Source organism: Zingiber officinale, chromosome 1B (assembly GCF_018446385.1).
Source record: "Zingiber officinale cultivar Zhangliang chromosome 1B, Zo_v1.1, whole genome shotgun sequence".
Taxonomy (NCBI): domain Eukaryota; kingdom Viridiplantae; phylum Streptophyta; class Magnoliopsida; order Zingiberales; family Zingiberaceae; genus Zingiber; species Zingiber officinale.
In genome coordinates this window covers 56,396,238-56,410,964 of record NC_055986.1, presented here as the reverse complement: position 1 = coordinate 56,410,964, position 14,727 = coordinate 56,396,238, and the positions used below count along the sequence as shown (strand labels likewise).

General features: G+C 35.6%; 1 protein-coding gene across 1 annotated transcript in view; it reads left to right on the top strand.

Moving 5' to 3' along the window:
* Positions 1 to 13,721, top strand: part of LOC121967876 (PTI1-like tyrosine-protein kinase At3g15890) — a 32,125-nt gene extending 18,404 nt beyond the window's left edge. Inside the window, exon 4 of the mRNA XM_042518413.1 lies at positions 13,087 to 13,721. Coding sequence (XP_042374347.1) covers positions 13,087 to 13,651 — 565 coding nt within the window. The 3' untranslated portion in view covers positions 13,652 to 13,721. The remainder of the gene's footprint in view (positions 1 to 13,086) is intronic.
* Positions 13,722 to 14,727: the final 1,006 nt, after the last annotated feature.

The following is a 14,727-nucleotide window of genomic DNA, read 5'->3' as shown; positions in this document are numbered from 1 at the left end:
CGAGTGTTCCTTAGCGATCCTGCAGTGCCTTAGCCTGTTGTCCCAAAAAGTTTTGGGGCGAAACCTTGTCGTTTCAGAAAAATCTTCTCGGTAGCCGAAGCCTACAAGTATCTAAACATTTGTGCTTCGCTTCTATGAGAAAAATACCCATAAAAACTATAAAAATAGGAAATTCACAGAATATTACAGAACTGATATTTTTCATAAAAATACAAATTAAACTCGTACAAGACTTAGCACGTGGCTCTGATACCACTGTTGGGATTTTCGGGCCGCAAAAACCGTTTTTTTGCATTGCGGAAACCCCGATTCCCAAGCCATCAGATCCGTTGCGGAAACCCCGATTCCCATCTACATCACTCACATCCCTCCACATAATTTGTTACAAACCCAGTAATCGCCTTTATAGTCCACCCTGTTATGGGTGACGTTTGACGAAACCAAAGTACATAACTCCTTATGTAGGGAACCATGGTGACTTCAGGTCCAAGGACTAGTAGTCATACTAATAGCCACATGAGAAAGTATATGACACTCATATAAGGATCCATGATACTTTCTCATGGCGAGTCATTCAGTATACATTCTCTAATGCATACCCATGTGTCAACTTGATATCTCCATATCCATGACTTGTGAGATCAAGTCATCGAGTTGACCTACATGCTAGTCTCATCACATTAACATTGTCCTTGAATGTTAATACTCAACTAGGAATGATTAAGAGTAGTGTTCCCTATATCATCTCACTATCGATTCAACCAATCGATTGATATAGGTAAGAACCTTCTACTCAAGGACGCTATTATACTTAGTTATTTGACACTAATACAAGTAAGTATAATAACCAAAAACAAATGTATTTATTTATATATAGAAGAATATGATACAATGAGTCCATACAACAATCATCAAATGATTGGCTCTAGGGCTCTAACTAACACGATCTTCTATTGTATTCCTCTTCTTATTTTGGACGTCGTGTGAGCGACGATCTACCAAGATGAGACTTCACCAAAACCTTCTTCTTCCTTCCAAGTTTCGGCCACCAACTTTCTCTAAGAGATGATGAAGTTCGGCCACTAACTTTCCTCCAAGGGATGCTAGACAAGAGAACCTCCTTCTCTTCTTCTTCTCCTTCAAGCAACCGGCTATCAATGGATCTCTACACCAATATGCCGCCGACCACCAAGAAGGAAAACAAATGAGAAGAGAGAAAGAGTAAGGGTCGGCCACCACCAAGGAAGAGAGGAGAGGAATAGAAGATGCATTGTTCTGAGGTGAGGCACCTCTACCCTCTCTTTTATATTCTTTGGTCTTGGCAAATAAGGAAAGTTTTGTAACAAAAACAAAACTTCCTTTCTTATCTATGACATGGCCGGCCACATGCTTATTCTCCACGCAAGGAAAGATTTTAAAAAAAAATAAAATCTCTCTTTTAAAATTCCTTTTGTGGATAGTTATAAAAGGAATGTTTTATAAATTAAAATCTCTCTCTTTTAAATCCTTTTATGGATATCTATAAAAGATAAGATTTAAAATAAAAACATGATTTCATAAAGGAAAGTTTTATAACAAAAATTAAAATCTTTCTTTCACATTATAGATAACTACAAATAAGGAAAGATTTCAAATCTCTCTTTTATTCCTTTGTAGAAATTTATAAAAGGAAAGATTTCAAAATTTAAAACTCTCTTTTATAGCCAATATAAAAGGAAAGTTTTTAACAAAATAAAAACTCCCTTTTATTTCCTTTTATGACCGATCTAAATAAGGAAAGTTTTATATTAAAATCATCCCTTTAAATCCTTTTTATAGATCTCTATAAAAGGAAAGATATTACAAAAAAATAAAAATTCCTTCTTAATCATGGTGTGGCCGGCCCCTTGCTTGGGCACCAAGGAAGGCTTGGCCGGCCCAAGCTTGGGTTCCAAGATTAGCTTTCCCGACCCCTTGCTTGGTCACCAAGCAAGGCTAGGCCGACCCTAGCTTGGGCCTTAAGAAGCTAGGCTTTGGGTGAATATAAGGCTTTATATAAGAGACTACAATAGGGACCGAGAGAAGGAATTTATTTTGGTCTCCCGATGAGCTTGAGCTTCCCATGTTCGCCCCGAACACCCAACTCGAGTTCATCAATAATATCTCATTGCACTAAAGAGTTATTATTGCACTACCGCACCAATTCCATATTACTATATGAGCTCCTTCTTATCATGAGTGTGTTAGTCTCCCTGTGTTTAAGATATTGAATGCCCACTAATTAAATGAGTTACTGATAACTCACTTTAATTAATATCTAGCTCCAAGAGTGGTACCACTCAACCTTATTGTCATGCCGGACTAGGTCCACCTGCAGGGTTTACATGACAATCCTTATGAGCTCCTCAAGGGGACATCATCAATCTAGATTACTAGGACATAGTTTCATTCTATAATCAACAACACACCATATAAATAATATCATTTCCCAACTTATCGGGCCTATTGATGTAACGAGCTAAATCACACCCTTTAATAAATTAAAGAAATAAATATTAAATATACATGTTTGTTATTATATCATGATTAAGAGTACACACTTCCATAATAACAGAGGTTTTGTTCTTTTATATAGTCAGTATAAAAAGAAACTATCTCAAATGGTCCTGCTCAATACACTCATTGTGTACTAGTGTAATTTATTAGTCAAGATAAACTAATACCTAATTACACTACAACCACTCCAATGGTTTGTTCCATTCCATCTTGGTTATGAGCAACTGTTTATAATTTATAAGGAACTGATAATATGATCTTCTGTGTGTGACATCACACGCCATGTTATCTACAATATAAATTAATTGAATAACTACACTTACCATATAAATGTAGACATTTGACCAATGTGATTCTACAAAAAGCTAGGCTTTTAGTATACATTCCAACATGCCCAATATCTCTCATACGTCAACTTGGATATCAATAATTGTACTCTCTAACCTAATCAAACGATCCTCTGTAGTTAGTGGAGTTGCCAAAGTTTCCAGTATCTGGGTTGGAATGTGATCTAGATCCTCGTCAAACACAACTAACATCTTATCAATCCCTAGAGAATGAGTCTCACCCCGCTTGTCCTTCCAAACTAACCTATTTTCTCTGAGGACCATCCTAGCTAATGTAAAGTTCCTAAGTCTTATCTAATCAAACTCAGTCAATGGTATGGTGCCACCTTGGTGAATGTCAATCCCTAGCAATGTAAAAAAGTCAAGTCAAAATATGATAGTAAAGCATATGAACTCGACGACTAGTGGATATGTTAAGAGTAATGGATGATGCGCATGAAGATCTACAGACTAATGTTGATGTCCAACCTATGTTTGAGAGTATATAGGAGAAAGGAGTGAAATGGTAGAATGGTAGCAAGGTCTTTGGTGTTGATAGGCAAGATGCATGAGTATAAGACCTTATACAACACACAATCATCAACTTTGAGCTGCTTAGAGTTGAAGTTGATGACGGTCGAAGTCTGTTCACCACCAAAGAGATGTGTGTAGATAAGGTCTAGAGTGATATCAAAGTGAGGATCAGGAAAAGATATAAGGGACTAAGAAAATAATAAAATGTGGAGGCCAAGGGACACATCTCGATTCAGTCTCGGATAAGGTCAAGTGTTATAATGATGTCAATGCCACAGTTCTAGATGTAAAGGTAACATCGTCCATCTTATCCAAGTTGTTATAGAACTCAGTATTGAGATCGAGGTTCACTTCCTGATTGCAATAAACCAGTGTGGACAGACCATAGTGGGTTATGATCTCAAGTGTGCCAGCACATTGGTCTGTGAAGAATGTCCTACATAGATATCTACAATGCAAGGGAATGTATGTATGCTGCTCATATCTAGTCCTAAGGTCCTCAGATAGAAAATAAGGATCAGTCGAAGGATGCTGAGAGGTGCTAGTATCCGTCTCTCTATGTTTAGGTCTAAACATTTATAATAAACAAATAAGCAAGAAATATTTGTGTAAAAGAATGATTAAAAACTTGAAATGACAAAAAATATTCCGAGCCACAGTGAAAGAGAAGAGGACTCAAGCTTGAGCTAGGAGTCGAAGATGGACATGAGATAAAAGCAAAATTGAAGTTTTAGGGAAGGAAAGAAGAGATTTTGGATGAGTTTGTGGTGGCTTCTTGCGGTTGCCTATATGAAGGTTTATCAATTGACCGGGTGGGTACTTAGTCTACCTCTTGCATCTAATCAGGTCCCCCGTTCGAGGTCATGCAGTTGTCCGTATAACCATACAAGTGACTATATACCTAATTTTTACCGTCATAATTAATTTGACTTTTTGAATATGGGAGACCGAGTAGAGATAAGTGTTGGTTAGTCCTAGGAAAATCATACTGGTTCCACTGTATAAAAATTTTGTATAAGTGTCGAACCTTTCCTTAAATAACCTATTGTATTCTTTAGAAGTTAAATTAGGAATCGCAGACGGAACTTAACATCATTGATTCCAAATTTAACTTATCTGTTCTTAATGGTTTAGATTTGAATCACAAGCGGAACTTAACACTATTGATTCAAATCCACCTACGCTATTAATTCTATTAAATATTAATTTTCAAAATTAGCTTCCAGGACTACATGGCGAGGCACATGACCTTCTTGGATATGAGAGCAACCACCACCGCCTAGACAAAGCCTTTTAAGGAAAGCTAATATTTAATTTCCTTAAATAACTCTAGGTTAGCCAAAAAGAACAATTGAATCACAAATTCGAAAACAAAGAAAACACAAACTCAAAAAACTAATTCGAAATACTAGATCTAATGCCTCTTGTTTTTGGAATTCTTACAAAAAGAAATAACTAGCATGATGTGGAAAACAATTGCTAATTATACCTTCTCTTTGTATGCTAATGACCTCGAGATCTTCTGCCATATTCCTCGCGTCGCCTTGGACGTCGTATGGGTGACGATCCTCCAAGATGAACACCACCCAAAGCTTTCTTCTCCTTCTTCTAATATTCGGCCACCACCAACAAATAGCAAAAGAGAGCAAAGGGAAAGGGAGAGGGTCGGCCACACCAAGAGGATCACCAAGCAAGAGAATAAGAATTGTGTCTCATGAGGTCTCCTCACCCCTTCTTTTATATTACTTGCCCAATGCAAATAAGGGAAGAATTTTTACAAAAATTAAAATCTTCCTCTAGTTTTTCCCTTTCCCTTTTATTTTTCCTTTTCTTTCCTCTTGATTGAATCAATCACCAATCATGGATTAATTGAGGTTTTAATTTGATTGGCCGGCCCCTTGCTTGGGCACCAAGCAAGGTGGCCGACCACCTCATCAAAGGATAAGGAAATATATATTTATAAAATTTTACAAGAAGAAATCCTCTTATAAAATTTACAAGCTCTCTTTCCTAAAGTGGATGTAAAAAAGGAAAGTTTTAAAAAATTAAAACCATGTTTTAAAATTTAAAACTTTTCTTCAAAAATTTCCTTTTTTACCATGAGTAGAAAATTTTAATTTTTAAAACTTCTCTTCCTTTTTTTCTAAAACCATGAGGATGGTTAAAAAAGGAAAGTTTTAAAACTTTTAAAACTCTCTATTAAACCATGTGGCCTAATTCAAATAAGGAAAGTTTTTAAAATTAAAATCTCTCTTTTAAAACTTATAGTTTTCTATAAAGAGAAGATTTTAAAAAATTCAAAACAACCCTCCTTGTTTGATTAATGTGGTCGGCCCCCTACTTGTTTGGTCACCAAACAATAGGGCCGACCCCCATAGAAGAGGATGTGGCCGGCCCTTGCTTGATCACCAAGTATTGGACCGACCCCCTTCTTGGACAACAAGATGGACTTATATTTGGATGGACTTGAGGCTTTAATGAGGCTACGACAGGGACCTAGAGGAGAAATTGGTTTTGACCTTCCGATGAGCTTGAGTATCCCGTGTTCGCCCCGAACACACAACTCAAGTTCATCGATAATAACTCATTCCACTAGAGAGTTATTATCGCACGACCGCACCAATCCCAAATTATATTATGGGCTCCTTCTTATCATGAGTGTGTTAGTCTCCCTGTGTTTAAGATAACGAATGCCCACTAATTAAGTAAGTTACTGACAACTCACTTAATTAATATCTATCTCCAAGAGTAGTACCACTCAACTTCATTGTCATGTCGGACTAAGTCCACCTGCAGGGTTTAACATGACAATCCTTATGAGTTCCTCTTGGGGACATTCTCAACCTAGATAACTAGGACACAGATTCATTCTATAATCAATAACACACACTATAAGTAATATCATTTCCCAACTTATCAGACATATTGATTTATCGAGCTAAACCTCATCCTTTGATAAGTCAAAGAAATAAATATTAAATATATGTGCTTGTTATTATATTAGGATTAAGAGCATACACTTACATAATAACTAAGGTCTAGTTCTTTTATTAAGTCAGTACAAAAAGAACTTACATAAAATGGTCCTACTCAATACACTTAGAGTGTACCAGTGTAATTTATTAATCAAGATAAACTAATATTTAATTACACTACAACTATTCCGATGGTTTGTTCCTTTCCATCTTAGTCGTGAGTAACTGTTTATAATTTATAAAGAACCGGCAACATGATCTTCTGTGTGTGACACCACACACTATGTTGTCTACAATATAAATTAATTGAATAATTACATTTAACAAATAAATGTAGATATTGACCAATGTGATTCTTTTATTTCAAAAATAAATGTTTACGAAAGCTAGGCTTTTAGTATACACTCTAACAATCTCCCACTTATACTAAAAGACTAAGCTGTCATATCTGCTGCCATACATCTGATTCCCATCCCCTCCACATGCCGATCAAAAGCTTTCGCCAGAAGGGCCTTAGTGAAAGGATATGTCAGGTTATCTACTGATGCAATCTTGGCGACGACAACTTCTCCTCGCTTGACGATGTCTCGTATCAGGTGGTACTTGCGCTCTATATGTTTACTCGCCTTATGGGCTCATGGTTCCTTCGAGTTTGCAACTGCACCGCTATTATCATAATAAATTATGATGATTTTGGGCAAACCAGGAATCACATCTAAGTCCATTAGAAAGTTCCTGAGTCACACAACTTCTTTGGCTGCCTTAGAGGCTGCCACATACTCAGCTTCCAAGGTTGAGTCCGAGACGCATTTCTTCTTAACACCCCTCCATGCAATGGCTCCACCTCCTAGAGTAAACACATAGCCTGACGTAGACTTACTATTGTCCCAATCTGATTGGAAGTCCGAATCCATGTAACCCACAGGGAGCAAATCGTCTGCTTGGTAGACTAGCATATAATCTCTAGTCCTTCTCAGGTACTTTAATATATGCTTTACAGCAACCCAATGTCCTTGTCCAGGGTTACTCTGATATCTGCTAATCATGCCTATGGCAAAACAAATATCAGGTCTCGTACACAGCATTGCATACAAAAGACTTCCTACAGCCGAAGCATAAGGAACTGCCTTCATCTCCTCTATCTTTTGATGTCTTCGGAGACATCTCTTTAGATAAGGCTACTCCATGCCTAAAAGGTAAGAAACCTTTCTTGGAGTTCTGCATGCTAAAACGAGCAAGGATCGTATCTATATATGAAGCTTGAGATAGACACAACATTCTTTTCTTGCGATCCCTTATGACTTTGATCCCAAGAATGTGTGCACATTCTCCTAAGTCCTTCATATCAAATTGTTTGGACAACCATACCCTTACGCCCGATAATACCTTGATATTGTTGCCAATTAACAAAATATCATCTACGTATAGTATAAGAAATACCACCACGTTTCCGTTACACTTCTTGTATACACAAGACTCATCCGGACACTGAATAAATCCATATGACTGGATTACTTCGTTAAACCGGATGTTCCAAGATCTTGAAACTTGCTTCAGTCCATAATTAATGGACCGATTGAGCTTGCACACTAGATGTTCTTTGTCCTTTTCAATGAACCCTTCTGGTTGCTTTATATGGATGTTTTCTTCAAGACTTCCATTAAGGAAAGCTGTCTTGACATCCATTTTCCAAATCTCATAATCCATATGAGCGGCAATGAATAAGAGTATTCGGATAGACTTAAGCATGACTACCGGCGAAAAAGTCTCCTCATAATCGATTCCCTCTTTTTGAGTGTACCCTTTCGCAACAAGCCTTGCTTTGAAGGTTTCTACCTTCCCGTCTGTCACTCTTTTTCTTTTATAGATCCACTTGCATCCAACGACTTTTACACCATCAGGTGGTTCTACAAGCTCTCAGACCTTATTAGAATACATAGACTCTATTTCAGAATTCATTGCCTTTTGTCAAGATGCTGCATCTATATCTTGAAGTGCTTCGTCATATACACGGGGATCAGGTTCATGTTTACCCGGGATCAAGTCCGAAGACTCTCCCAAAAACATGAATCTCTCAGGTTGGCTAACAACCCTCCCACTACGATGAGACACTGTCTCTAGTTGTGTATCATGTGTGACACATGTTGCAGTTTCTTGTGGTACTTCATTTTGTACTGTTGGTACTAAAGTAGACGTGTCCTCTCTTATTTCTTCTAGAACTATTTCACTCATGGGCTTATGGTTCATTATATAATCTTCTTCTAAAAATCGAGCATTGGTGCTAACAATGCTCTTCTGATTTTTAGGATTATAAAACAAATCACCTTTCGTTCCCTTAGGATATCCTACAAACAGATAAATTTCTGTACGTGATTCCAACTTGTCAGCCACACCAAGAGGATCACCAAGCAAGAGAATAAGAATTGTGTCTCATGAGACCTCCTCACCCCTTCTTTTATATTACTTGGCCAAGGCAAATAAGGGAAGAATTTTTATAAAAATTAAAATCTTCCTCTAGTTTTTCCTTTTTCCTTTTATTTTTCCTTTTCTTTCCTCTTGATTGAATCAATCACCAATCATGGATTGATTGAGGTTTTAATTTGATTGGCCGGCCCCTTGCTTGGGCACCAAGCAAGGTGGCCGACCACCTCATCAAAGGATAAGGAAATATATATTTTATAAAATTTTACAAGAAGAAATCCTCTTATAAAATTTACAAGCTCTCTTTCCTAAAGTGGATGTAAAAAAGGAAAGTTTTAAAAAATTAAAACCATGTTTTAAAATTTAAAACTTTTCTTCAAAAATTTCCTTTTTTACCATGAGTAGAAAATTTTAATTTTTAAAACTTCTCTTCCTTTTTTTCTAAAACCATGAGGATGGTTAAAAAAGGAAAGTTTTAAAACTTTTAAAACTCTCTATTAAACCATGTGGCCTAATTCAAATAAGGAAAGTTTTTAAAATTAAAATCTCTCTTTTAAAACTTATAGTTTTCTACACAGAGAAGATTTTAAAAAATTTAAAACAACCCTCCTTGTTTGATTAATGTGGTCGGCCCCCTACTTGTTTGGTCACCAAACAATAGGGCCGACCCCCATAGAAGAGGATGTGGCCGGCCCTTGCTTAATCACCAAGTATTTGACCGACCCCCTTCTTGGACAACAAGATGGACTTATATTTGGATGGACTTGAGGCTTTAATGAGGCTACGACAGGGACCTAGAGGAGAAATTGGTTTTGACCTTCCGATGAGCTTGAGTATCCCGTGTTCGCCCCGAACACACAACTCAAGTTCATCGATAATAACTCATTCCACTAGAGAGTTATTATCGCACGACCGCACCAATCCCAAATTATATTATGGGCTCCTTCTTATCATGAGTGTGTTAGTCTCCCTGTGTTTAAGATAACGAATGCCCACTAATTAAGTAAGTTACTGACAACTCACTTAATTAATATCTATCTCCAAGAGTAGTACCACTCAACTTCATTGTCATGTCGGACTAAGTCCACCTGCAAGGTTTAACATGACAATCCTTATAAGTTCCTCTTGGCGACATTCTCAACCTACATAACTAGGATACAGATTCATTCTATAATCAACAACACACACTATAAGTAATATCATTTCCCAACTTATCGGACATATTGATTTATCGAACTAAACCTCACTCTTTGATAAGTCAAAGAAATAAATATTAAATATATGTGCTGTTATTATATTAGGATTAAGAGCACACACTTCCATAATAACTAAGGTATAGTTCTTTTATTAAGTTAGTACAAAAAGAACTTACCTAAAATGGTCCTACTCAATACACTTAGAGTGTACCAGTGTAATTTATTAATCAAGATAAACTAATACTTAATTACACTACGACTATTCCGATGGTTTGTTCCTTTCCATCTTAGTCGTGAGTAACTGTTTATAATTTATAAAAAACCGACAACATGATCTTCTGTGTGTGACATCACACACCATGTTGTCTACAATATAAATTAATTGTACAATTATATTTAACAAATAAATGTAGATATTGACCAATATGATTCTTTTATTTCAAAAATAAATATTTATAAAAGCTAGGCTTTTAGTATACACTCTAACAATAAGATCGACCGTGTTGGGATTTTCCACCTAACCTAGTCAATGAGGTTTGAATGTAGGTTGATTCATTACCGATCACCTGTATAGTGTCTGGTTGATCGAGAATTCAAACTTTGACTTTTCAAATTTTATTTTTCTAGCTAAGTTTCTTCACTCCTACCTTAAGTACATGAGTCAAATTTTGAAAGAAAGTTAACAGGCAAATTCAAAAGAAGTGAAAAATAAGAAAGTGACATTTTATGAAAAATAACTAACTTTTTATCAAAATAAAATTTTCAAATCTTTTTTAAAATGTCCAACTTGATTTTGAGTTTAACTATCTATAGGATAGGAGCTTTCAATTGGTTGATCATGTTAGATAAGAGTTTCCAGCTCAATCTTATGAAGACTGAGTTGTTAATATCTGAAAATTTTCTAACTTGATCAATTTAAAAGTTTTTAACCCAATTCATGTGATGCACTAATATAAGTATATGAAATTTAGAGGGTGTAACTCTAAGCATCTCACACCATTCTATATTTTCAAACACAAGCAAGTTATTCCTTAGTGTGTTTTGTGAGATGTTGGTTGCCTAGATCTATAAGAATATGTTGTCTATCCTAAAACGTAGGCTAAGTCCATTTATACATGAATTGAACAAGATATTTATGAAGATAAAATATTGTAATTTTAAAATCATATTTGAAAATAATAAACTTCTAAATATGGTTTAAAATGACCCTATCTAAGAGTTCAAAAATTAGCTCCCTCTAAGTTGGAGCTCTAACCATTTTCAATTTAGTAATTAGGTTAGCATGGAAAATGTTAGCAGTTATCACATGTACATGTTGTTTGGGTCTCCAATAGAAATTATTTTTAACCTGATTAACTAAGCATGATTTAGGGATCTCAGAAATCTTATTTCTATTATTTCTTTTGACTAAGATAAGATAAGAAACATGATTTGGATTCAAGTTAAACCTAAGTCCAATCTTGTTTTATGCAACTCGTCTGGTCCTAATCATCATATTCAAATATTTAGACCCATACGTGAACTTGTTCAAGGTAGATTTTATCTCACTAACATGGTTTTTTAAAATTCTCTTCCTCAAGTTTTGACACCTGAGTTAAGGTTCCAACTTGACTAACCTAAGTGAATGAGTCTAAGTTAGTCTTTTCCTTAGTCTTTAACCTCCTTAAGAAAAGTATTAACTTTAGACTTGTATTTAGCTAGAGTCTTTGTCAAATAAGAAATAGTAGCATATAATTTTTCAGTAATTGAATTTGTTATCTCGTCAACTGACTCGTCTGAGTCGCTGACCTAACTTGAGTCTAATGTTGAGTTGTATTCTGACTTGGACTATAGAGCCGCCCACTAAGAGAAACACTAATAGTCATCTCTTTAAAGAGGGCAAAGAAGATAAAGAGTTAGCCTTTTCTTTAAAGAGGGCAAAGAAGGTGAGAGTTAGCCATCTCTTTAAAGAGGACAAAGAAGGTGAAGAGTTAGTCTTTTCATCTTAAATAGTCATGTCTTTAAAAAGGGCAAAAAAGGTGAAGAGTTAGCCTTTTCTTTTTACCACCTTAAAAAGTCATCTCTAACAAGAAGGTAAAGGTGGGTGAGACGAAATAAGGGACATACTTATATGGATACCGTAGAAGCATGGACATTCTGATCACGCTCAGATCAACTGGACTAGCTGACTTTCGAGGATTGTTCATTCATCAAAGATATTGATCCTATTTGCTAGAGTAGTCACAAGAGTAATTATGCATTTATATGGATGAGGGATCAATTTCCGCTATGTTTTATTTTATTTTTAGCCTATAGATCCCAACAGGGAATGCATGTGTTCTAGAAGTCTGGCAAGGGGAATTAACTAGGAGCATGGGCAACGAGGAGCAATGTGGAGTTTGGCAACTCTAGGAACAATTTTTTCAATTTTCATGAATCACAATCATTAAGTTTTTTTTTTTTTACTTATGACTATCTGGAACTAAAATTAAAGATTATGGCTATTATTCTAGGTTGAGTTTTGGTTATATGATGAGTTTTCATTAATTAACTCATGTTCAGCTTGTTTTTAGCTTGCGATCAATCCCTTAATTATGTTGGATTAATTTGGATTGTGAGAATTAACCCGTTATCCTATATCTAATAGATTAACTTTTGTTGTAAGAGAAATTAAGAGAAATATATATACTGTCTTTTCATACTGACATCAACAAATACCTCTATGTATATTGTTTTAGTTAACTTTTAGAGAGAAAACCGAGTTTGAATAACTCCAAATAAGCTTAATACAACTTGAGAACGAGTTTTAAGTTAATCACAGAATTGGTTGAATGACATGCATGCATAATTCATGAATTTTCGACCTAGGATTTCATTAAAATCATAACTGAGTGCTTAATTAAGTTCTTGGATTTTATCGAATTTTGATTGCTTTATTAATGTTTTTTTTAATTAGTTGTTGCATAACTCATTTATCTATCAACCAAATAAAGAAGATAATTAATTAAAAATCTAGTACTTAATCAGTGATTTTTGTGAGATCTATATTTAATTTAGCTTGTAATACTTAATTTAAACTTAGTATACTTATAAAAATTTTGGTCGATGCATGTGGTGCAGGTACTTGCACCACGAGGAGACTCCCCACATCATCCATCGCGACGTGAAAGCCAGCAACGTCCTCCTCGACGCCAACTTCACCGCTAAGGTCGCCGACTTCGGCTTCGCCAAGCTGGTGCCGGAGGGTGCCACCCAGATGACAACCAACGTCAAGGGCACCGTCGGCTACCTCGCCCCGGAGTATGCCATGCTCGGCAAGGTCTCCCATCGCTGCGACGTCTACAGTTTCGGCGTCCTGCTCCTCGAGATCGTCACCGCGAGACGCCCTATAGAGAAGCTCCCAGGCGGCACCAATCGCGACATTGCCGACTGGGCCACTCCTCTCGCCGAGCGCGGCGCCTGGGACCGCCTGGCCGACCCCAGGCTCCTTGGCCAGTTCAACCGCGCCGAGCTCCAGAACGCCGTCGTCGTCGCATTGCGCTGCGCCGAAGCCTTACCGGGGAGACGGCCCACTATGAAGGAGGTGGCCGAGCTTCTGCGGCAGGTTCCGAGGCGGACGAAGGAGGTACCGACAGCAGCGCCAGTAGACGCGGAGGAGGAAGTGAGAATATATAAGCGAGGATGATAAGCATAATATATCGAAAGGAATGGTGCAAATTCAAAAACTACCTCAATATTAATCAAATAATTAATAAGAATCTGAATATATATACATATATCTAGAATATACACTAAAAAAAGGTTTTTGTGACGAATTTCAAAAAAAATATTTATTGTAAAAAAAAGTTGTGACGATATCTGCAATGAAAAATTTTGGTAGCAGAAAAATCATCGCCAAATTTTATGACGAAAATAAGATATTCCTTGTAAATTTTACAACAAATTTTAGTTTTGTTGCAAAATTAGTTGAAAATTTATAAAGAAAATAAAATCGTCATAAAATTTAGAAATACAGATTTGCGATATTTTATTTTTTTAGATTTTCTAACGAATTTTCAAATACGTTGTCGATTTTTACGATGAAATTCTAAATTCATCGTTGATTTATGAGACGAACTTCAAAAATCGTTGCCGAAATATGTGACAAATCATGAAAATTGTCGCAGAATATGTGATGAATAATAAAATTCATTGTAAAAAACTGTGATAAATTTAGAATTTCATCGTAGAAATCTGCGACCAAATTAGAAATTCATCGTAAAAATCTGTGATGAATCTTAAAATTCATTACAGAATCTACGACAAATCCCTAAATTCGTCATAGATTGTCGTAGTTTTTTTATACATTACAATATATTTGCGATTATAATTTTTCATCGCTAAATTCATCACAAAATGTAAAAAAAAATTATCCAGAAATAATTATTTTTTTGCATTGGATCTGATTAATACAAAAAAAAAAATTATCAAATTATATATCAAATCTATACACATCCTATCCAACATATCATATCTAACAAAATAAAACTATACATTAAACCAAATAACAATTCATACATTAAATTCAAACATCACAAAATATGTAATATCCATACAATCCATATATCAACAAATATCTAATATCCATATATCACCAAATCATAATGTTTTTTTTCTAAAATATGCACTTTCTTCTCCATCTTCCAATATTCTTTTTTCCTATATCAAAATAAAAAAAAACAAAATCATTGATTGCCAAGAAAAAAATTACTATATATAAAT